The sequence below is a fragment of the Lygodium microphyllum genome, chromosome 19, assembly GCF_053477565.2.
Source record: "Lygodium microphyllum isolate KBCC chromosome 19, Lygodium_microphyllum_v1.1.10, whole genome shotgun sequence".
Taxonomy (NCBI): domain Eukaryota; kingdom Viridiplantae; phylum Streptophyta; class Polypodiopsida; order Schizaeales; family Lygodiaceae; genus Lygodium; species Lygodium microphyllum.
In genome coordinates, this window is record NC_141153.1 from 9,528,312 (window position 1) to 9,553,325 (window position 25,014).

The following is a 25,014-nucleotide window of genomic DNA, read 5'->3' on the forward strand; positions in this document are numbered from 1 at the left end:
CAACCCCTGCCAGGTTTCATGTCGCTTATTGTGTAAACATTGCATACTGACCCAATTACAATTTCTGCAGTCAGTTCTAGGCGCTGCATAACTGTGCCACTCTCGATCATCTCACCTTTCTGGATTTCTATCTTGTTGCTCGTGCCATAATTGGGAAGAAAGGGCTAGAGTTTGACTACCAATTAACATAAATATGCACAGGCAGCATATATGGTGTACCCTGTTAATCTCTTAGTAGACAAGAAGTCTTTCTGCACAAGAAACACACCCAATTGTTTTCCTTCCCTTCTCTCATATTTGCCATGATTCACACAGAAATGCAACATCAGTGCAAATTTTTTTGGGGAAGAGTCCGATTCTTAGAAGTACTTCTCTTCTCAGCTTTGATATCCGTGGTATCACCTTCTTTTTAGTGCAATTTTAGACCATTTTAGAACAAAGGAAACATGGAAGGATTGCTGGTATGGTCACCACTTTCCTATATGGCTGCATCATAACAACCACACCATATAGACCCTTAGATACTTGTTTGTATGATTAATATAATCTGTACATAACTACAGGTTAAACAAGCAGTAACATATATGCATGACTATTACACTTCAAAATATGTGCTCACAAACGCAAATACTTCAGATTAGTTTGGTTGTGGAAAACAAACATATCATCAATGCCAATTCATATACCTTTATCTTTAAGATATTTCTTTGTTGATTTCTCATGATTTAACTTGCCAGTTGTAAGGAGAAATGTTAATTTAGCTAGTTCTTGTTGGAAAAAGATACTGCATGTTTGTATACAACATAGAGGATATGTTGCTCCTTACTTTCATGCTAGGGAGCTTTCGACTGATAGGCTACAACAATTCTTTTTAGCTCACCAATTGTCCCTGCATATGGATGCATTTATTTAGTTCCTTTTGGTCATGGTCTTCTGCACAACAATGTTTCAAATTTATCGTCTTTATACAGTTTTTGTCTGGCGGGCTTTCCAAAATTTATGGTTATATTTTTCTTTTGGTTGCAGACTTTCTCACTGCCAGATTCTGTGCATGAGTTTGATGGCAAAGTGAGATTCACAATGAGACTGACTTATCACACACCAATGCCAGGCTTTGAATGTGTGCAAGAGGAAGGCTCTTCTTCGCCATCTGCCAAGCCAATAGAAAACTATGATGCTGATGCGGCTGCTAAAGCTCAATGGGATGAAGATTGCCCGTGGGCTGACTGGTATTCCGTAGATGATCCAATTAAAGGTTTTTCTATGCTGCAAGGCTTCAAATTTTATATAATCTAGGTTTGGAAAGCATTGTAAAAAATTTTGGGAGTTTAAAGGTTGTCCTACACAAAAATATCTGGTCTTTTGAAGTGTTTCGAATGAGCAGTAGAGCAAAACTCAGATGGTGAACTCAGTGTTAATGAAATCTTTTCCCAAACTAAACACATGAAGGTAGATCCTTTTCTTTTGTATGGTCAAGAAAAGAGAATTCTATCAAAATCCCTTAACAATAATCAGCATTTATGTAAAAATTTGACCACAAATGGTCTGAACACATCAGATAGATATGACCATAGGAAATAGACATCTGCCAGCCTGGCTGCTCCCAAAAGTGAGAACGCCTAGAAGAAATTCTAACAGAATAACTAGTTAAGTGATTTGAAGTGCCCAACTCTATGAGGAGTTGCTTCTACGAGGGAGAATCACAAGCCCCATTGCATCTCTCTATTGAGATATACTGAGGAGTGATATTAAAGATGAGCTTCTAAGTAGTCCACTCCATTTTGGTGCACTTTGGACAGTGGATGACTCTCACCTAGTAGCCTGAGATATGGAAAAAATGCTTCCTTGAAAGTTTTCATATCCGCATTGTGGCTTCTTGTGCATGGTCTGGACCCTGAGTCTCCATGGTTCACTTTTTCTTGAAAACCAGGGACTTTTGCACAGTAATACTCTCATTTGGGGTTCATGATTCCCAATTAATGGCATTTTCTTCTATTTTGGTGACCCATTTTGTGTGCTCATGGAAGGCTATTCTTTAGAGGGTAAAGTGGCATCTAGTAGAGGATAGATTATCTATTAATTTCTTGAGATGGAATTCTTGGTTGTGTCTTGATTGCTTTCTTGGGAAGGGAAACAAGATGACTGATGCAAGTTTAATCGGATAGTGCGTTTGGGTTGGTCTTTGTTGTAGATGTGACTCTATTGGCTTGCTGTGTGCTGATGTCTTTTCGCATATCGAATCTCTTGTGGATATTGTGATCTACAAGGCAAGATCTCAAGGAAGTTGTTGGATTGACAACCCTTCCCCACGCTGCATCATGATCATCCTTGGCAGGATTGGGATGTTGTGGGTCGGCTAAGTTTGGAGGGTGCTTTGGTTAATCAGATATATCACCTTATGATTAGAGATCACCATTGATTGGTGACCAAAGCCAATGCTGTTTGGGGACTACAGAAAACCAAAGCATGGTAGAAATTGACTGTTATGAAAGGATGGCTCAATAAGACTCCATTCAAGTGCAAAGTTTTTATCTGGAGAATGCTGATAGGTGACTTGCTCCTTGTCTCAGCTCTTTTGAGGCACGGTACTTCAAATGGTAGTTGTTTCTTTTGTATTGCCAATGTGGAGTCTTCCTGTCATAGATTTATTTCCTATCCATTAGCCAGAAAAATTTGGACTCTGCTATATGACATTTGGCAAGCTGTGCTTAGGCCTTTGATGGAGACATCTGATTGGGTCTTTGGTAAGGTGAAATATCTCACCCCCATGCAACCACACATGAAGATATTGTTTCATTTTCTTAGATTTTGGGGTTGTTGGCACAACCGAGTTACCGAGTATGCGTTCATTTTTAATTCCACCTCTAGGGTTGAAAGTTGTATTGCTAAGCTCAAGGGTCTTCTCCATTAGCAGTTGGATCTTATTCAACATGCCGACCTTTTTCTTGGAGAGGATTTATTTTCTTGGAATATGGCAAGTTCTTTTGTTGCTTAGCCGTGACTTTGGTAGTTCTCATATGATTAATATAACTACTCACTGAGAGAGAGAGAGAGAGAGAGAGAGAGAGAGAGAGAGAGAGAGAGAGAGAGAGAGAGAGAGAGAGAGAGAGAGAGAGAGAGAGAGCCCTGCTGATTTGGGGCTCACCTGCTCGAGTCCATCCGCTTCTGTACCGGCGCTCAGTTGCGGCCCTGTGGCTGTAGCCCTGCGGTGCCCTGCTTTTGCAGGGCTGCGGATTCTGCACAAAAAGAGAGAGAGAGAGAGAGAGAGAGAGAGAGAGAGAGAGAGAGAGAGAGAGAGAGAGAGAGCCCTGCTGATTTGGGGCTCACCTGCTCGAGTCCATCCGCTTCTGTACCGGCGCTCAGTTGCGGCCCTGTGGCTGTAGCCCTGCGGTGCCCTGCTTTTGCAGGGCTGCGGATTCTGCACAAAAAGAGAGAGAGAGAGAGAGAGAGAGAGAGAGAGAGAGAGAGAGAGAGAGAGAGAGAGAGAGAGAGAGAGAGAGAGAGAGAGAGAGAGAGAGAGAGAGAGAGAGAGAGAAGCTTGCGTGTCTCTGCCCCCGGCGATTTTTTCACTCGGCCTTTGTCTGACATACGTACTGATACAATATGGCTGGCCTAGATCTGGCTTTCATAGACCAAACGGTGGCAGCTCTTGGTCCGGATTCTGACACCGAGGAACCAGAGGACATGGTTCCGTGCACAGAGGAGATGCCCCCTGCTCCTGACCTCCAGTCAGCGGGCAAACGCACCAAGCATACTTCGGCAGGGATAATGGATTATCAGGATCGTTCCTATGCTCAGGTTGCTTCTGATTCTGTGGACTCCCAGGAGGTTGATTGGGAGCACCTGTTGGAGTTTGCTAACACTTTGCTGGGCGATTATGTTCAACATAATCAGGAAGTCTTTTCGGACTCTGCAAACGGAAGATGTTCTGGAAGCCATTGTGGATGCGAAACATGTCTTGCGTTCCTTTTCAGTGTTCTATAAACGTGCTGTGATACTTTTTTTCACTGGTAGGATCCCGCTGCTTTCCCGTATTCGCCAATGGCTGCACAGTCTGCTACAAGAGGAATGTGTTGACGAGATTTTTGTTGGCCCCCGGGGTTTTTTTGAGGTGCTATTGAAATTAGAGACACACCGTGCTGCTCTCCTGTCTAAACTGCCATTGTTGGTTGATCGCCCTCTGGTCCATGTGGTGCCATGGCGCCCCATGGAAGATTTTCAGCGTCTGCTGCAACGTGAATGCCCTATGTGGGTTGAAGTGGAAAACTGTCCGGCTGTTTATTGGCCACTGCTAAAAGACGCCATGGCTGCTGTGGGCACTGTTCTGGTCCCCCCAAGCCTAAGGGCCATGAATCGCAACCGTCTGTGTATGTTATGGGACACTGCTCGAAAAAGGCCTGCTTGGTTACGCATTAACTGCTCTGGCATGCATCCTTTACATTTTCGTTTGAAATGGGGCAACTTTGCAGGACATTGCTTTTCATGTGGAAAATTGGGGCATTTTATGGCTGAATGCCCAGAGAAGCACCGCACTGCAGATGCCGAGCATGTTGCGCAGCCCATGGAAGATATGATGTGTGATGCGCCATCGCAAGATGCCACCCAACAACCTAAAGTTTTGAATAAAGGTAAACAACAAGTCTCGGGTTTGGATTCTGGTGGCAATGACTGGGTAGATGTACGTGCGAAAAAAGGCAACAAGCATGCTGTTGGCATGATGGATACTGTGCATGTTGCCTCACCAGATTCCATGCGTACGTATATGCGCAGGAAAGAAATGATGTCTTCAGAGCACCTTGCTTCTGCTATGGTTTCCTCTGCTCCCCGTCAACAGACAGCTAGGAGAGTGTCTTCAGATGGTCCTAAGGGTCCACCCGCTAAGCTGGCTTTTGATACTCGAGGTAATGTCATTACCCCATGGGATTGTCGTTATCCCCGCTCCATCCCCAAGTCGGCGGATATGCCATCCACTTCCAAATCTGGTCGTCAGAACTCTTTTGCCGTGTTAGCTGATTTCTTGGATGAGGGTGTACTAGACATTCTCACCGAAAAGGTCTCATCAAGGCAAGTTGTGCCTCGTACCTGATCCTCTTTTGAATCCACATGAAGATAGCTACGTGGAATGTGCGAGGAATTTGTTCTCGCCACAAGCAACATGCCATGTGGACAATATTGCATGAGAATCAGTGGGATGTCTTGTGTGCTGTTGAACACAAGAGTCATAGTGCAGCAAGTAAAGTTGTGGATTGCCATGGTTTTCGTTTGTTCTATACAGGGACACATGCCAGGCAGTATTCTGGTGTGCTTATGATTGTACATGAAAAATATCAGCCGGTTCTTATCAAGAATGATGTACATGGCCGCTTTGTGGTGATTGAAATTTTATTCGAAGGAGAGATCTTATGGTTACTTGGCCTCTATGCTCCGAATGATCCTCTATCTCATCGGGAGCTTTGGCATACCTTGAAGAGTTCCTTGTCCCTTGGTAGATGGGGTTTTTTGATGGGGGATTTTAATATGTGTGTTGATTCTTTATAGTCCACATCAGAACATTCGATCATGGATGCGCCGGAAAGACGTACGTGGCAGCAGTTGGATTTTGCCGTTCTTAAGCAAGATCTCTGGTCTTGGCTGTATCCTTCTTCTACAGGGTTTACCTTCCATTCTGCCCAGTATGCTACAACATGGTTGCGGTTAGACCGCATATACATCATGCAGGATGATGATTTCCTTCCCGAGATGCTCGAAATGAAAGTGTTACAACAATATGCATTGTCGGATCATTTCCCTCTGCAGCTTGAGCTCCTTGCACAACCAATTGCACCTTTCAAGCAATTTCTGGATAGACTCCCGTTGCGTTTCAACCCGTCTTATTTGAAGCATGCAATCTTCCAGGGCTATATGCAGCAATTGATTGATCGGTTCTTATTGGATTTCTTATCCCAGGGCACTGCTTCCTTTCAACGATTGCTCTCCAATGTGTAGCGGGTTGCTCACCAGTATGGGATCCATCATGCCTCTCTTTGTCGGCGGTGCCGACAAGCAGCCGAGGAATTGCTGGCTTTGGTTCGTTCTTTGCTGGTGGACACTCCGGATGACGCATTTCTGCTATCACTGGCAACGCGTCTGGCTGATCTTATTAAAGAGTTTCAGTTGAAATCCTATCAGCAGGTCAAATTGCAACATCTGACGGACACTCTGCAAGACAGTGCTTGTCAGACCCATAAGTTTTTTCGAGCTCTCCATGCCTCTCCTGCTCGAGAGAATATGACGAGGCTCCAGGATGAAGAAGGTCAAATGGTTCTTGATCCGCAGATGATTGTGAATATATGTAGAAATTATTTTCTCGACCTTCTTGGTTCTACTTCTCCGCCTTCAAGCCAAATTACTCATGCCCGTTCAGTTTTTTATGATCTGGTCCGCAATCAGGTTCCTCAGGACATGCAATCTACTCTGGAGGCAGATATTTGTGAGTCGGAGGTCATGGATGTTCTGTTACACTTGCCTAAGGATAAAAGTCCTGGCTGGGATGGTCTTACCAATGAGTTCTTTGAGTTTTTTGCCACCTAGCTCGTGAAACCTTTGACGGCTTTGTTTCAGCGGGTATGGGAAACGGGGATTATGCCTTCCTCTTGGAAAGACGGTCTTATTAAACTGCTTCCAAAAGTTCCTTCACCATCCATGTTGAAATAGTGGCGCCCAATTTCTTTGATGGGTTCTATGTATAAAATCTTTTCAAAAGTTATGGCGAATCGCCTCCATAAGCATCTTCCTGCCATTGTGCATCCTCTCCAATATGGTTTTATTAAGGGCAGAAACATTTTGCACAATGTCTTAAATGCGCAGTTGGCAATTGATTATGCAAGGCATTCAAATCAGGAGGTCGTACTGGTTCAATTGGACCTGGAAAAGGCTTTTGATTATCTGGACTGGTCTTTCATTGCAGAACTTGTCTGCTATGGGCTTTGGCGCCCAGATGTCTCGTTTGATCTATACTATTAGTGTTGCAGCATCTTCGCGGGTCATGTTGAATGGAGGAGTTACCAAGCCAATTGTCCTTGTCCGTTTTGTCAGATAGGGGTGCCCTTTGAGTCCTCTCTTCTTTGCCCTTGCGACTCATCCGGTTCTTTCGATGCTATCTCATATGGCAGCTTCTACTTAGCTGGCTGGATTGTTGCTTCCTTCTGGACAGCACTTCATTGGTCAATCCTTGGTTGATGACAGTTTTATGATTCTACGTGCGGACAAAGATAATCTTCATAAAGCATTAGATGTTTGGGCTCTTTTTGGTCAGGCTTTTGGTCTGCGCATTAACGCCTTGAAATCGGCCATTCTTAGCTGCACGGAGTCAGATTTGCAGTCACTGGACTGGCAGGGCATGGTTGTTCCCCGTGGCTCCATTGCCAGGCATCTTGGGTACCCTTTGGGGGTTGATGTTTCCCCAAAGCAGCTATTACAGTGGATTTCACAGAAACTGGCGGCTAAGTTTCTGTATTGGAAGTCTCAAGCCTGGCCCTTCCATGTTCGCCTCAAAGTAGCCCAGACAATAATGTTGCCAATGCTTACATATTTCTTGCCATTGCTACCCTGGACTACTGCGACACTGAATGATCTTACGAAGTCTATTTGTTTCATGTTATGGAAGAAGGATTCCTTGCATGCGGGTATTTCCTGGATTTCTTGGTCGCATGCATGCACCCCAAAACGCATGGGTGGAGGGGCTGTTTTGGATGCCCACACTCATATGCTAGCACTCCGCTGGTCTCTTTTTCGCGCCATGTGCTCGGATTGTCATCCTTGGGTCGTCATAGCCCGTTACTTTCTTGAGGATCACGGGCTTCTGCATGGTAATACCCACATCCGCAGTTCATGGTGGGATGTTCTTAATGCAGATTCTCGGTTCTTCAGTTCTTCCTCATCTCTGCTTGCCCATTTGGTGTGTTCCTGGAAACTGGTCCTCCGGAAGTCTCAGTGGCCTCCAGCGGAGGATCGTTTAGCCACTAATTCGTTTCAATTGGAACTGTTGGCAGTCTCGTGGTTAATTTCGTGGGACGGTAAACACGAGCTTCGACCACAATTCAACCGTATGGCACGTTTGGGCTTAACTTCGGTCGCGGATGCTACTCTTGCCAGTTGCAATGTGTTCATATCGTTTCGTACAGCCAAGAGGATTTTCAGGATCCCTCGTGGATACAGGTTTTTATGGGAACAGCTTTTGAGGGTGCTTCAGAGCAGACAATCCTTTCCTGCCCTTGCTACGGATCGTCCCTAGCAGGATTGGGACTTTGCAGGTCGGCTGCATTTAGAAAAGGCTTCAGCTAACCAGGTGTATCATCTTCTGATTAAAGATCATCAATGGCTGGTTACTAAAGCTAATATTCTATGGGGATTGCATAAATCCTGGTCATGGTGGAGGGTAACTATGATGGAGGGCTGGTTAAATAAGACACCATTCAAATGTAAGGTCTTTCTTTGGAGGGTGATGATTGGTGGTTTTCCGCTTGCTTGAGCTCTTTCAAAGCACCGAATCTCCAATGGCAACTGTTTCTTTTGCACTACCACTGTGGAATCCGCTCGTCATCGTTTTATTTCTTGCCCCCTTGCTCAGAAAATCAGGTCATTCTTGTCAGCTGTCTGGCGAGCGGTGGTTGGTTTCTCGCTTCGGCCGTTTGATTGGGTTTTCGCGCAGCCCAAATATCCCACACCGACATAGCCACATATGAAGATCTTGTTTCACTTTCTTCGATATTGGGGCTGTTGGCACAACTGGACCATTCGGAATACTTTCCTTTTTGATTCTGCTTATAATGTTCAGCGGCATATTGCTAGGCTTAAAGGTTTCTTGTATTGGCAGATAGATCTTCTCCGGCATTCTGACATCCTCTCTCGGGAGGACTTACGCCCCTGGCACATGGCAATTTCCTCCGCGTCTTTGCCATGATTTTGTAACTATTTGGCCCTCTGGTTCTTGTAAACAGTCAGTTTGTACACACGATGGGGTAGAGCCATCGTGTATCTTGTAATCATGAAAACTTTTCGTAATTAATACAATTACCTTTTACGAAGAGAGAGAGAGAGAGAGAGAGAGAGGAAAGAAAGAAAGAAAGAAATATATATTAACGTCTACATAAGGCCAATGTGGCCTATGAGACAAAATCCAAAGTACATCCATGTCTAATGTCATCTCATTAGTAAGGTAAAGATAACATTACAAATAAGTGGGTGGCCTATGAAACAATACTGAAAATAACTATACGATGGGACTATACTAGGGTTGAACCATGTGTAGTGTTGTTTCGTCGATAGAAAAGAAAAGGAAATGAAAAGAGAACCAGATCTAATAGAACCATGTACAAAAGTGTGGTGGAGACTATGGGCTGTAGCTGATCTCAAGATCTACACATGATCTCAGCTATGATGTGGTCCCTAGCTGCTTCACTGATATGCCTAGTGGTAAGTCTTCAGTGTCTCGTGATAATGGCTCTAATTTGACTGTCGTGTGGCCTCCTTGGACATGGTCCTTGTAGACGGGATTGTTGTGCTTGACGAAGGGAAATGGCCCTATCCAATGTGACTCCATGACGTGGCCCAATAACGAAGAAGGGGTCCAAATCCATCACCGAAGAGGCAGTGGTACTGTCCTTGTATGTCATAGTATATTGTGCATCTGCAGGTGTAGTGCTCCTTCGTCTCAGGCTCTCAACCACAAAGTTGAGAGAGAGAGAGAGAGAGAGAGAGAGAGAGAGAGAGAGAGATTGCACTTACACATGGATGAAAGCCCCGGTTGGGATTGCCTCACTAATGAATGTTTTGAGACCTATGCCACTTGCTTGGCGAAACCTATAGGTTTTTGTGATGGGAACTATGCTAGCATCATGGAAGGAGGGAGTTATTAAATTGATCCGAAAGTGCCATCTCCATCAATGTTGAAACATTGGAGACCCATCTCATTAATGGGCTCGATGTAAAAATTTTTCAACTTGATGTCTAACCGCCTCCATAGACATTTCCTTGCCATTGTGCACCCCAATCAGTATGGCTTCATTAAGGGTAGAGACATTTTGCATAATCTGCTGAATGTGCAGATGGGAAAGGACAATGCCAAGCACTCTAACTAGGAGGTTGTATTAGTGCAGTTGGATTTTGAAAAAGCTTTTGATTGTTTGGATTGCTCCTTTCTTGTAGAACTGATGCATACTATGGGTTTTGGGCGGCGTATGTCCCAAATAATCTATACCATCAACGTTGATGCTTTGTCTAGGGTTATGTTAAATGGTGGTATTATTGAACCCTTCCCCCTTGCATGCTTGGTTTGACAAGGCTGTCCATTAGATTTTTGTTTTTTGCCTTGGCAACGCAGCTAGTGCTCATCATGTTATCCCATATGCTGAGCATTGGGCAGTTGGGAGGTTTATCTCTTCCTTTTGGACAACATTTTATTGCATAGTCGCTAGTAGACGACACCTTCATGATCTCGCATCCAAAGAAGGACAATCTTCGCAAGGCCTTGGATATTTGGACACTGTTTGGGTGTGCTTTTGGTCTCCATATTAATGTTGCAAAATCATCCCTCATTAGTTGCATTGAATCCGACATCTAGTCCTTGAGATGGCAGAGGGTGGCGGTCCCCTCTGGCAATGTTGTTAGACACTTGGGATATCCTCTAGATGTTGATGTTTCGTCAAAATATTTGCTGGAATGGATCCCTTGAAATATGGAGGCAAAATTTATCTATTGGAAAATGCAGGTGTGGTGCTTTCATGTACGCCTCAAAGTAGCCCAAGCCATTGTGCTACCCACGCTTACCTACTTTTTACCACTTCTTCCTTGGAACACTGCTTCTTTGAATGCACTCACCAAACATATCCGTTTTATGTTGTGGAAAAAGGGACTCCTTGTGAGAGCAGAGGATCGAGATACAGCCAGATTCAGTAGACAGTGTGAGAGTGAGAGAGACAGAGTTGAAGCACGACACCCAAGAGAATTGATTGAATGAGTGTAATCTGAAAGTACAAAGTACAACCCTTAAACCTTAGGGTTGTAGGGGGGTGTTCACACCCGATACACACTAAGTGCCTAAATGTGTGTAACATAAGCACATAAGTACATACGATAATAAGACCATAAGTCTGGGGGAAAAAACCTCTCCTACCGAGAGTAAAAAGTGCCCGAGTGTCCTACTGATCACCGACACTCCCATATGAGCGTAGGCGTAAGTAAGGCGTGAGTAAAATACCCAACAAACCCCCCTGGAGTGAAGAGTGATCAAGAGTACAAGGATCATCCACCACCAAAGGATATCAAATTTAAAGCATAGCGAAATGCTTCAAATTTGTCACGAGGAAGAGCTTTGGTGAAGATGTCTGCCACATTACTGGTGGTAGGACAATAGACAAGGCTGATATCACCTGCATGTAGCCTCTCTCTGACAAAGTGATAGTGAATCTCAATGTGTTTCGTGTGAGCATGAAACACTGGGTTTCGTGCCACTGCAATGGCACTCTGACTGTCAGTGAATAAAGGAGTAGGCTCAGTAACAGATACATCCAAATCAGCTAGCAAGCGTCTAAGCCATACGCATTCAACTGTGGTGGTGAAAGCTGCCTTGTATTCAGCTTCACATGACGATGTGGCAACAGTGGATTGTTTCTTGCTAAGCCAAGAAATGTAAGAAGTGCCAAGAAAGAAACAATTGCCACTAGTAGAGTGACGTGTATCATAATCACCAGCCCAATCAGAATCACTGTAAGCATGTAAATGCAGTGGTCCCCCCTTGGCATAAAGCAACCCAATAGAACGAGTACCCTGCAAGTAGCGGAAAACACGCTTGACAGCTTGCCAATGTGACATACGTGGCTGATGCATATACCTGCTCAAGGCTGAAACTGCAAACTGTATGTCCGGCCTAGTATTGCATAGATAGATAAGGCATCCAACTGCAGGAGCATATGTATGTATATCAAACAAATCACTGTCATCATGTAATGACAGTTTTAGTCCAGGTTCCATGGGAGTAGTAACTGGCTTGCAATCCTGTAAGCCAAATTTCTCAAGAAGCTGCCCAATATACCTTGACTGTGATAACCCAATACCTCGAGCAGTATGTATGAACTGGATGCCCAAGTAGTAATGCAAAACTCCCAAGTCAGACATGTCAAAAGTTTGCTGCAAATTTTGTTTGAATGCTAAAATCTGATCAGCATGTGTTCCAGTGAGCAAAAGGTCATCAACATAAAGACATAAAATCAGCATAGATCCCCCTTCTTTACATACGTAAAGGGTAGACTCGGATGAACTGTTTAGAAACCCCTGACCAAGCAAGAAAGCATCTATCTTTTCATACCAAGCTCTAGGAGCTTGTTTTAAACCATATAGTGCCTTTTTGAGCTTGCATACCAAATGTTTTGAGCCTTCAACTGCAAAACCAATGGGCTGCTGTACATAAACTTCCTCCTGAAGTTCCCCATGCAAAAATGCAGTCTTGATATCTAGCTGATGAACTGTCCAACCATAATGTGCAGCCAAAGCAATCATAGACCTGATGGTCGTCATACGGGAAGTAGGAGCAAATGTCTCCTCATAATCAATGCCCTTTTTCTGTGCGTAGCCTTTAGCTACCAGCCGTGCCTTGTATTTATCAATGGATCCATCTGCTTTTCTTTTCAATTTGTAGATCCATTTTGTTCCAATGGCTTTCTTCCCAAATGGCAAGGACACCAAATCCCAAGTGTGATTCTTAGTAATAGAATCTAATTCAGCTTGCATGGCTGCCATCCAATGCACACTGTGTTGTGCATCCTCATAACATTCAGGCTCTTCATTATCAAAAGTACTTGCTGCCATAATAAACTCCATGGTATGTGCTGAATCATGCAAACGAGTTTGCCTTCTAGTACGACCAACCATGGGTGCATCCAAAGGACTATCTTGCATAGTCTGCAAATACCATCTAGGTAGCTGTCTAGCATCCTGGCTGTGTGCAAGCTCTTGCTGAATTTCTGTTTCAGCATTATGCTGAGTATTCCGATCAGCCAATGGCTGAATTTCTGCACTTTCCATAGGAGCAGCTGGCTGAACATTAGGTTCATTTTGTGAACCTCCAGCTGAGTCACCAAAAGTAATGGGCAGCAGCCCTTCAAAAACATCACAGGCAGCCTGATATGTGTCCAAACCAGCATAATTCTGATTTTTCATCAAAAACAACATCCCTGCTGACAAAAACCTTCTTAGTAACGGGATCATAGAGTCTGTAGCCTTTGCTCTCATTGCTATATCCCATAAAAATGCACTTAACAGCCTTGTTGTCCAATTTTCTTCTAAGTACCTGTGGAATATGGGCATAGGCAAGACACCCAAAGGTACGAAAGTGATTAACAGAAGGTTTACGGCTGTTCCAAGCCTCAAATGGTGTGATGGTCTTCAAGGCTTTGGTAGGGCATCTGTTCAAAATATGGCAAGCACACATGACTGCTTCCATCCAAAAACTATGAGGCAAGCTCTTTGCCTTCAGCATACATCTGGCCATCTCCATGAGTGACCGATTTTTCCTCTCTGCTACCCCATTCTACTGTGGAGTATAAGCTGTAGTATACTGATGTACTATGCCCTTCTGCTGCAAAAAAGAATTCAGCATAGAGGACATGTATTCCCCCCCTCGGTCCAAACGGAGAGTCTTAATGTGGCATCTAGATTGGTTTTCAACAAGTGCACTAAAAGCCAAAAATGCATCATACACTTCTGATTTCTTTTTCAAACAATAGACCCAGCAAAAACGGGTGAAGTCATCAATGAATGTCACAAAATAATAACAACCACCCAATGACATGGTCTGCATAGGCCCACAAACATCTGAATGCACCAACTCCAATCTGGTTGTTGCTCTGAAAGCAACATCACGAGGAAATGAGAAACGATGCATTTTCCCCAAAATGCATCCCTCGCATAAGTGCTCAGGAGGTCTCTCCAAGAGAGGTAAGCCATCCAGCATCTGAGTACGCTGTAAAAGCATCAAGCTGCCAAAGTTTACATGCCCTAAACGAGCATGCCATAACTTCGCCTGTATCATAGCAGGAGGAAGAGTGGATGTCAAGTATGCTGATTGATCTATTGAAAGAGCATCCAACTCATATAAATCATGACACAAAGATCCTGTCAAGACCAATGTCATGTATTCTTTTTCTTGAACCATACAACGGCCATCATCAAAAGTGACCTGCATACCACAACGTGCCAAAGAAGAAATAGAAAGCAAATTCTTCTTTATTCCAGGCACAAACAAAGCATCCTACAGGCGGAGAATAGAACCATCAATGGCTGTGAGTTGAATCTCCCCAATACCACGAACAGGGTATGATGCATTATTGGCACACTGTACTGATTTCCCAACGGGAGGTGCACTAACTGAAGCAAACAAATCTCTGCGAGATGTGATATGTCTAGAAGCACCACTGTCAAAGAACCAAGTGTCAGCATCCTCTGTAGAGCTAAGTGCTCTATCGGCCCAAGAGATGTCATAACTGCAAGTGTAAAAACAATAGTCCCTGTCCACAACAAAGGACGCGGACTCACTAGCAGTGGAAGGAGTAGTAGAAACAGACATTCCTGACTCCTTTTTCTTCTCTTTGGCAATGCGCTTTCTGCACTCAGTGATATAGTGGCCGGGCTTCTTACAATAATGACATTTTCCTTTCTTTGCTTGCGTCCCCCCTTGTGACTGATTCTGCGATGTGCCCGAAGTGCCACAACTCTGTGGAGCATTTTTCACCTTGCTGTTCTTGCCTTTCTGTCTTGCCACAAAAGCCTGCTCAGAGACTATAGCATCCACACCACTATTTTTCCGTGTTTGCTCCTCCTCTAGAAGCAAGCTAACCAGCTGAATAAAAGTGAGTGGGTGCTCAGCAATCCTCATTGTGAGGTTCAATGCAGTATGAAAAGACAAGTACAAATGAGGTAGGGAATTCAAGGTGGTGGATATCAACTGTGCATCCGAAAAATACTCATCTACATTCATGAGCTGCTCCCTCAAGTCCTGAATCTTGTTTAAGTGATTCTGCATAGAATCACCTTCATGCATCTTCAGAGTTTCCAACTCTTTCTTCAAGAAAGAGATCTGTGTCTCATTTTTTCCTGCAAACATATGCTCCAAAGTCAACCATGCATCTCGTGAAGAAGATGCCGAACGGATATGAGGTATGATGGACCGCTGAACTGCCAGAGCAATCAGCGACAAGGCCTGTGCATCACGGGTATCCCAAGCTTTTTGAGCTGCAGTTCTTGGAGGAAGTGGCTGAGGTGGAGCGGGCTGAGGTCCCCGTTATCCACGTGCGCCATGGGGAGGAGGAGTAGCGGGAGCTACAACTCCTGGCCGAGTTTCCTCTCCACTGACATAATCCCATAAATTCTTGGCCACTAATACATTTTTCATCATAAATGACCAAAGAGAATAGTTGTTTCCGTCCAGTCTGTCCTCCTTGGATACATACGTAAAAACATCACCTCCCTAATTTGCCATGATGACAAATCTCCAAAGATAAAATGAGCAATGTCAAAGCAGTACGAACTGGAAATCTGCAAATTTCCAGAAATTGCAGCAAATACGTTTCTGCAATTGATGTGCAAGGGCGTACTCTGTCAGAAAACTGTCTTTTACTGCACGCTTCCTAATGTGCAAACAGTGCAATGCAACACTGTTATGAATAAATCCCCAAATTTTTTGCCAAAATTTCTGTCAAAAACAGTCGTTCTGTGACTGTATCAGCAGTTTAAATGTATCTGTCCTCCAAATACACAAAAGCCCCAAAATGTCTGACGATCCTGTCTAAAAATTTGCATGAAATTTTTCCCTGCACTGGTTCTGTGTTGCCGCTGTGACCCTCCGCTTCCAAAATTGGTCTTGGGCTGAAATTTAAAAAAAAAATATATTTAAAATTGCACCTTACGTGGTTGTCTGGCGGGCTGACCAGGCGCGATGTTGACGCGGGCAGGCGAGCTGCGCGTGGACGGGGTAGGCGACGTGAAGAGCAGACGCAGGTCGCAAACTGTTGACGTGGAAGTAGACAGGCGGCGCAGGCACAAGAAACGGTCGCGAGCTGGCGTCGTGAGTCGCGAGCTGACGAGTCGCGAGTCTGACAAATCTGACGACGCTGACGCTGATGTTGCTGACGAGCAGGGTACTGGTGGAGGCCGACGACGAGTTGTACCTGTGCTGAGGCAGCGCTGAGGAACAACGCCTGACTGCTGACAGGACTGACGACAGGCTCTACCTGTGCTGATGTGACGTCTGACAAGGTTTGACGTCAGGCAGCGTCAGACCCTGTGCGCTGGAGACACGTTGCGTGGAGCTGTGTGTCAGCGGCCTGGAGCAGGACTGGTGTGTGCTGCAAACTGCAGACTTGCACTCTGCAGGCAGAAGCTGAGTTCAGAGCTGAGCTCTGATACCAAATGTGAGAGCAGAGGATCGAGATACAGCCAGATTCAGTAGACAGTGTGAGAGTGAGAGAGACAGAGTTGAAGCACGACACCCAAGAGAATTGACTGAATGAGTGTAATCTGAAAGTACAAAGTACAACCCTTAAACCTTAGGGTTGTAGGGGGGTGTTCACACCTGACACACACTAAGTGCCTAAATGTGTGTAACATAAGCACATAAGTACATACGATAATAAGACCACAAGTCTGGGGGAAAAAACCTCTCCTACCGAGAGTAAAAAGTGCCCGAGTGTCCTACTGATCACCGACACTCCCATATGAGCGTAGGCGTAAGTAAGGCGTGAGTAAAATACCCAACACTCCTTGCATGTAGGTATCTTTTGGATTTCTTGGAGCCATGTTTGCACCCCGAAAGACATGGGTGCTGGGGGTGATTTTGGATGTATGGACCCATATGGTGGCCCTTTGTTGGTCACTCTTTAGAGCAATTTGTATTGATCATCATCCTTGGGTCTTTATAGTTCACTTTTTTATGGAAGATTGAGGTATTGTACATGGTATCACCAACATACAAGCATCATGGTTTCGTGTTCTTAATTTGGATAGTCACTTTTCCACACCCTCCTCCATTTTGGTAAATCATTTGGTTTCTTGTTGGAGTCTCGTTCTTCAAAAGGCCTGTTGGCATCTTGTAGAGGATCGTCTAGAGGCAAGTCTAGAGGTAAATTCCTTTCACTTGGAATTGTTGGCAGTGTTGCTGCTGCTCTCTTGGGATGGGAAATAGGAGGAGAAGTCCCAGTTCAATTGTATGGTACATCTGGGTTTGTCTTCTGTTGTGGATGCCACTTTGATGAGGTGTGAGGGTTTGATGTCTTTCCGTGCAGCTAGGAGACATTTCGGTACTTCTTGTGGATGGCATGACTTATGGGGTTGGATTGAAAGGTTGATGCAGCATATGCAGCCTTTTCCTGCACTTGTCTAGGATTGCCCTTGGCAAGATTGGGATCTTGCTAGCTGTCTTTGTCTTCAAAAGGCTTCAACTAACCAGGTGTATCATCTCTTGATTAAGGACATGGTTACTAAAACTAATGCGATTTGGGGCATGCATAAATCCAAGGCTTGGCGGAAAATGGCAGTGATGGAAGAATGGATAAACAAGACCCCTTCAAATGCAAGGTCTTTCTTTTGGAGAGTGATCATTGGTGGGCTTCCCCTTACTTTAGGCCTTTCTAAGAGCCAAATATCAAATGGCAATTGCTGTTTTTGTACAACCAACATGGAATCTTCACATCATATCTTTATTTCTTGCCCTTTGGCTAGGAAAATTTGGGCTCTTCTGACAAATATTTGGCAAGTGGTTGTTGGTCTACTGCTGCACCCTTTTGATTGGGTTTTTGCCAAGGCCATAAAACATGAAACGGGATGGGGACGCCAAACTTAGGGAATGGGGATGTGGGAACGGGAATGACATTAAAATTTTTAAAATTATTTTTAAAAAATAATATTCCATTCATAATTCATGTGGAGTACTAAAGCCAAGGTCTATAATCCACAATGACAAATTAATATTTCAATCAATTCATGTGGTGGCATGGGCAGAGCCAAGACATGCATGTGAGTGAGAGACATGCAAGCTATAGGCAAAGTGGGTGAGAGAGAGGTGCGTGATTCGGTAGGTGGCAAACTAGGGCAATCAACTAGTCACTTTGCAAGTAAGTTCTGTGCCACATGGCGTTCCCTGTCACGTTTCTAACAGGGAACGTAGCAAGGACCGCTAGTGACATGGAACAGTTGGAACGGCCCTCTGGGATGCTGAAATGCCGTTTGGGACCGAAATCCGTTCCAAATTGCGTCCCTGTTGGGTGGGACGTTTCCCGCGTTCCCTGTCAAGAACATGACAAGGAATATCCCACCCAATAGGGATGGGATTTGGAACGGATTTCGATCCCAAACAGCATTTTGGCATCCCGGGGGGCCGTTCCGATCGTTCCCTATCACTATGGCCAAGGCTAAATATCCCACCCTGGTGCAACCACATATGATGGTCTTGTTCTAGTTTTTAAGATTTTGGGATGGTTGGCATAATTGGATCAGCAGGAATACTTTTGCCTTTGACTCTACCATGGGCATCCAAGGACACATAGCCAAACTCAAGGGTCTTCTATACTAGCAGTTAGATCTTGTTTAGCATGCTGATCTTCTCCCTAGCGAGGATTTAGCTCCTTGGCATATAACAATCTTTGTTGCTTCTTTGCTGTGACTTTTGTACTCTTTTAGTTATTTGAGCTTCTGTAAAGGGAGTTTATATACAATGGCCTAGGGCCATCATGTGTCTTGTAATCTTGTAATCTTGTTCTTTTTTCGTAATTAATACAATTATCTATTACGAGAGAGAGAGAGAGAGAGAGAGAGAGAGAGAGAGAGAGAGAGAGAGAGAGAGAGAGAGAGAGAGAGAGAGAGAGAGAGATTAACATTTACGAAAAAAAAAGAGAGAGATTAACATCTACATAAGGTCAATGTGGCCTATGAGACAAAATCTAGAGTATATCCATGTCTAATATCATCTCATCAATAAGGTGAAGATAACGTTAAAATAAGTATGTAGCCTATGAAACAATGTTGAGAATGACTATACGATGGGACTATGCTAGAGTAGAACCATCTCTTGTGTTGTCTCATTGGTAGAAAGAAAATAACCTAATCCGATGGAACTATTCATAGAAATGGTGGTGGAGACTAGGTTGTAGCTGATCTCAAGATTTGCACATGATTTCAGCCACGATGCGGTCCTTGATTGCTCCACTGATATGCTTGGTGGTGAGTATCTCATGATAATAGTTGTGATCTGCCGGCTGTGGTGTAGCATCTTGGGACGTGGTTCTAGTAGATGGGGTTGTGGTGCTCAACGAAGTGAAATGGGTCTATCCAATGTGACTCCATGGCGTGGAATGGGGGGTGTTTGACGGAGTGGCTCTGTCTCTGTTAGGCTAGTAGTGTTAGTAGGGTGTGATCTGTGGAAAAAGTCTGCCATTGCTTTGTGTGTGGGTCACTCTAGGTGAGTTGGCCTCCTATCCCGTGGTAGTGCTGTGCGGCAAGGATGGATCTCTAGGAGGAAAAGATCTAGGCATCTCTTGTCCTTGTACTCCATGACATGACTAAGAGGTCCAAAGCCATGACGGAAGAAGCAGTGGTACCGTCCTTGTATGTCATAGTACACTATACATCTGCATATGTAGTGCTCTGTCTTAGGCTCTTGGCCACAAAGCATGCAAGTCCTCTCATCTACTGGAGTATATGTCCATGTGTATTTTCATCTGTAGTCTATGAGAGGAGGTGCGAATTAGTCCAATAGCAGCTTGTATGTTGTAGGAGAGATAGGTGTCCATGTTTGGTGGCTGAATAGTGAATCCATCATTAGTGAGACACAAGAAGTGACTCCAATAGAACTCCATCCTCGGCCTGAGAGGGAGTGGTGGATGGGTCCATGTCCTCGCTATCTCAATCCTAAAGATATCAGCTTTGATCACTTGGTTCAGCTCTGATTGGCTGAGAGAAAGTACAGGGTAGTCAAGGCTATAGTTAAAAGGTGTAAGATGGTCAATATCCAAACTGTGTAGGCTTGTCCAAATAGTCATATGTGAAAACAAACAGTTTTTCTTGTAAAGAAGGATGATAAGATTTGTCATGCAGATCACATAGCGTCTTTCACCTTTTGGTAGAAGATCACCCATCTCTTCACTTGAAGCATCCCTCTAGTTGCAGAGTAACTTTGATTTGAGACTCAAGACCTCTAGGGAAGACCTAGAAGCATGAGTAACCTTGAAGCTAATTGAGAGAGGTATTAAGAAGGGAAAATCAACAGTTGTTGTTTGGAGGCAAGATTTGAAGTACAGGTGGATGAAGAGGTGCAAGATGAATTAGAAGAACACCCTAATGAACAGCTGGTTGAAGATCCATATGTGGAGTGAAACCAACCTTTCTCCTCGGACAGGGTGGTAAATAGCTTGATTTAACACTAATTACATCAAGCATAAAATTCACATAAATTGAAGATGTACACTTTACCACTTTTAATGTTGTACATTGGACACCTTGTTGACCCCGAAAATTAACACCCCCTTGTGGTATTACTTTAACTTCTATTGCAAATGGATGCAGTACAACTGAGTTCCTTTGACTTTCTACTCTAATCCAAGTGCCTATTGTTGTTAAAATTGACTAGCAAGCCTTCAAATCAATTAGCCCTTTGGTTTGCTTTGGATTGGCCTTCACCTTACTCCTTGAAAGACAAATTTAGCCCCAAATCTGATGGCTGGCTTATCTCTTGAATCTCCTTGAAATTCCTTAATTTCAGCTGCTAGAATTCAAGTCCAAGGCTCTCAATTCTAAGTACACATCCGGATGTTGATTGTCAAAACCGTGATTTCTGTTGTAAATTAGGGTTTATAGTAGAGATTGATTGAAATCTCTTCCTTTGGCTTAAACTGTTGAAATATGCTAAGATAACTTAACAGTGGCTAGGGGATGAGAGAGAATGTTGTAGATAGATAAATTTTAGAGCTTTATTACGAGAAACATTGAAAAATTGCTACTGTCCTCCTCAAATAGCCATGAAACCTATCACCTACAACTTAGGACCACCAGAAGGACTGCTGCCCCCTCCTATATGTTGTTACTTGGACTAGAATGACCTTTGGCTGCTGTCACCTTTTCTTGGAGGGCTCCAAATTGCTATCACCTGCTGTAGAACTGATTCTTGGTGGCTGCAAATCACATTAGCAACCTCTCCTTGCTCTCTAACAGCCTCCTCCTCTCTCACAATGATTGGAATAGTCTTCACCAGCCCTTAAAAATGTTTTTTCCACTTGCATGGCCAAGTTTTGCCAAGTGCTAGCCTTCAAATCTCATTTTTCAACATTATTCAACTTATTAAAAATAATTTTTGGAATATTAATTTTGAAAAGTAATTTAATAATTATTCTAGTGCTCAAAAAATCATTGAGCAAGTATTAGCCCTTAGACCGGCATTAGTTAATTAATTAATGCCTAGTCTCTAATATCACCACCGATATTAGTGGCCAATAAATTGATCTAGGCCAAAATCTGACACTAGGTGCCACCTAGCACCAGTTAGGCATAACTTATTACAATTTTTGCCTTTGGCACCAACTACATCCTCGAGGTCCTTGGCCTATTACCATGAAATAACTGCCATGTGCATCGCATATGCTAAATAACCTTGCACATTTGATTAATATCTTAATCAAATGTTATCGAGCATCTTGAAATTTCATGTCCTTGTGACATGGAGGAACTTGAATCTAAAAATTTCGTACAAGAAGATGTTCCTTCCACAAGTGCCTTTGGGGTAGGAGGCATTCGGGAATTGGATCTAGATTCATACACCCCTCCTGATGATTTCAAAAGAGGAATATAGGATGTTCTATTGGTAGGTACTACATTGTTTGGTCCTCCGGCAAAGAGAATTAGCATACAATCCTTTAGGCTTTAGTACCAGACCAAAGAGAAAGATGACATCTATGGTACCACATTCGAACCCTAAAGTTCAGGCCGCATAGTTTTTAGGAAAGAGAAAAGAGGACCCTAATTGTCATGTGGCCCAATTTGAGACAATGTGGTAGGCCTGAAATTCAAAGTCAGTTTTGTGGTAGGAATGTCCCCAATTTCAAAATGTGCTGAAAATTTGCAAAAGAATCATGACTAGCCATTGGATGTAGGCTAATAAATAGCCAAAAATGCTATTAACTGGATGATATGGTCAAACGAATGCCGAAAATGCTGGCTGAGATGATCATCAGTAATACAATTATAAAAAATTGGTGGTCCTCAACTGAAAAGGCTGATTGCCCCATCTGCCAGTGTAAACACAGCCTCCAATCATTACTGAGAAAGAAATGTAGTGGGACAGAAAATAACTCAACCACTATGAACACACCTAAAACAACTGAAAAAGAGATGCATGCTCTAAAGAGAGCTGCCTTCTCGGTTAAAAGAAATGACAGATTGAGTACTAGAGCTCCTAATGTCCCTGTTTGACTCAAACTGAGGTTCACAGGCAAGAGATGATTGTGCAAGACACCATGACTGCTCACAGTTCCTTGGAGCGCAATGACAGATTTTTAGAAATTACTTAAGCAAGAATGTTCTATTTGGGTGGATATTGAAGGCTTTCCAGGAGTATAATGGTTGCTTTTGAGTCTTGACAGATGCCATGGCTGCAATTGGCAAGGGTTTGGTTCCTTCAAGTGCTCTTTCAACAAATAGGAATCGAATGTGCATGCTTTGGGACTACTACAAAGCAGTCTAATTGGCTATGCATTAGTTCTATGGGCATGCGTCCTTCAAGGTTTCATGAAATGGGGAGCATTTGCAAGCCACTATTTCTCTTTTGGAAAAATGGGTCATTTTATAGTAGAATGTCCTGATAAGCTGGATGGTATTGATCACTTGAATGATTTGTTTGGCATGTAGCATGACGGTCCTATTTTGGGTTTTTAGGTGATCTGTGGATGCCCTACCTATTGAGAGAGATATGGAACAAAGGATAATAACCATCTTTGTCCTTCTCTCATACTTACCAAGGCTGGAAGGATGTGCACAATAAAAAAGGAAAAAAACGAGAAAGTGTGTTATATGATAATACTTCAGTTAATACTTAAGATACTTTTTTGCATATATGTTTGTCATAAGGATTATACTTCTTCTCAGTCATTCTTAAATGATAAAGAGCTGTTGAGCTGTAAGTCAGCTTATAAATTTAAGATCTCTAGGGGAATGATTGGCGGATTTCTTGGATGAGGCTGCAGCATTGGCAGCTAAGGTAAAAGGGAGGCAGTTCCAACCTTAGATTTGATTTCCTGTCATTATTCTCCATGAAAATAGTCACTTGGGATGTCTAGGGTCTTTACTCTCATAGCAAACAACATGCTATGTGGAGGATTTTGCATTTCTAATGGCTGGGATATTTTATGTGCTATTGAGCAAAAAAGCCACAAAGAAGATTGAAGGACACGGCACTACCATGGATTCAAGTTGTTCATGCAGAGTTCCAGCAGGGAAGCAGTCTGGTATATTGCTGATTGTGCATGAGAACTTTCCACTTGTGTTGATTAAAGGAGATGTTTTGGCTGATTTCTTGTTATGAAGATTATATGTGATGGTGAAATTTTTTGGGTGGCTGGTGTCTATACACTGAATGATGTTTTACATTGTTGTGAATTATGATGGAAGCTAAAATCTTGTCGCTCACTTGAAAGGTTGGGCTTTCTAATGGATTTGGAGATCAAGGTTCCGCATCGCTATGTGCTTTTTGTCATTGTCCGTGCTAGAGTTTGTGATGCTAAGATGGCCAATTCATCTATTTAGGTGTATTTGAACAAATTGCCATTGTGTTTCAATTCTTCCTTTCTTGGGCATGAAATAGTTGATGGTTACATGCGGCAATTCTTGGATCAATTCTCACTTGATCCTTGAATTAAGGGGGATGTCTCTTTTGATTTGTTAGTCTTTAATGTGCAAAGAGTTGCTAGGCAAGTGTGGAATACATCATGCTACATATCATAGACAAAGATTGGATATTGCTAGAAAGATTTTGCCATTGGTACATTCTCTTTCAGTGGGTTTGCCAGATCATCCCTTGGTTTCTTATCTATACAATCGCAATGGCTCATTAAAGATTCTCAATTGCAATCTTATCAATAGGATAAAAGTGCTACTATCAGAAGGCTTACAAGATGATTATTGTGAGTCTCTCAAATTTTATCATGGCTTGCATGCCTCTTTTGCAAGGGAAAATGTGGTAAGGCTGCAAAATTCTGTCCATCAATGGATCCCCCTGCTTTTTGCAATTGTATAGGGAATATATCATGCATTTACTTGGGTTGCAATTACACATTTTAGAAAGAATGACAGCAACCTGCTCTATGTTTTATGATTTGGTTAAGAATCAAGATTTGCCCGATATAGCGGTGAGGTTGGATGCAAACATACCTAAGGATGAGGTAAAGGAAGTATTGTTGCACTTACTCAACAATCAAAGCCCCAGCTAGGATGGCCTTACCAATGAGTTTTTTGTGCAATGTACATATCAGCCAGCGTTATCTTTGAACATTATGTGTCAAGAAGTTTGGAAAATTGGGACTATGCCTACTTGTTGGAAAGAGGGTTGTTATAAAATGGATTCCAAAGGTTCCGTCATCTTCTGCTCTTAATTACTGGAGACCTATTTCTTTGATGGCAGTATGTATAAGATCTTTGGAGAAGTGTTGGCCAATGGATTGCATGAGCACCTTCTTGATATTGTGCATCCTACTCAATATGGGTTTATCAAGGGGAGGAATATTTTGCATAATATCTTAAAATATGCAAATGGAAATTTATTATGCATAATATACAAATCATGAATTGGTAATAATTTAATTCGGCTTAGAAAAAGCATTCAATTACCTTGAATGCTCTTTTCTAGCCCAACTCATGCAAACAATGGTATTTGGCCCTTGAATGTCTCATTTGATTTACACTATCAACAGGGATTCTTCCTCTAGAGTTAGGCTTAATGTTGGTGTT

General features: G+C 43.2%; 1 protein-coding gene across 6 annotated transcripts in view; it reads left to right on the forward strand.

The window, feature by feature from the left end:
- Positions 1–25,014, forward strand: part of LOC148019545 (Rab3 GTPase-activating protein catalytic protein) — a 248,219-nt gene that overhangs the window by 81,317 nt on the left and 141,888 nt on the right. For all 6 annotated transcript variants that reach the window (XR_015694814.1, XR_015694813.1, XM_087699513.1 and 3 more), the window contains one exon: positions 1,027–1,255. Coding sequence is in view for 4 of the 6 variants with exons in the window: in XM_087699513.1 (XP_087555639.1) it covers positions 1,027–1,255 (229 nt within the window). In the remaining 2 variants the exon portion in view is untranslated. The remainder of the gene's footprint in view (positions 1–1,026; positions 1,256–25,014) is intronic.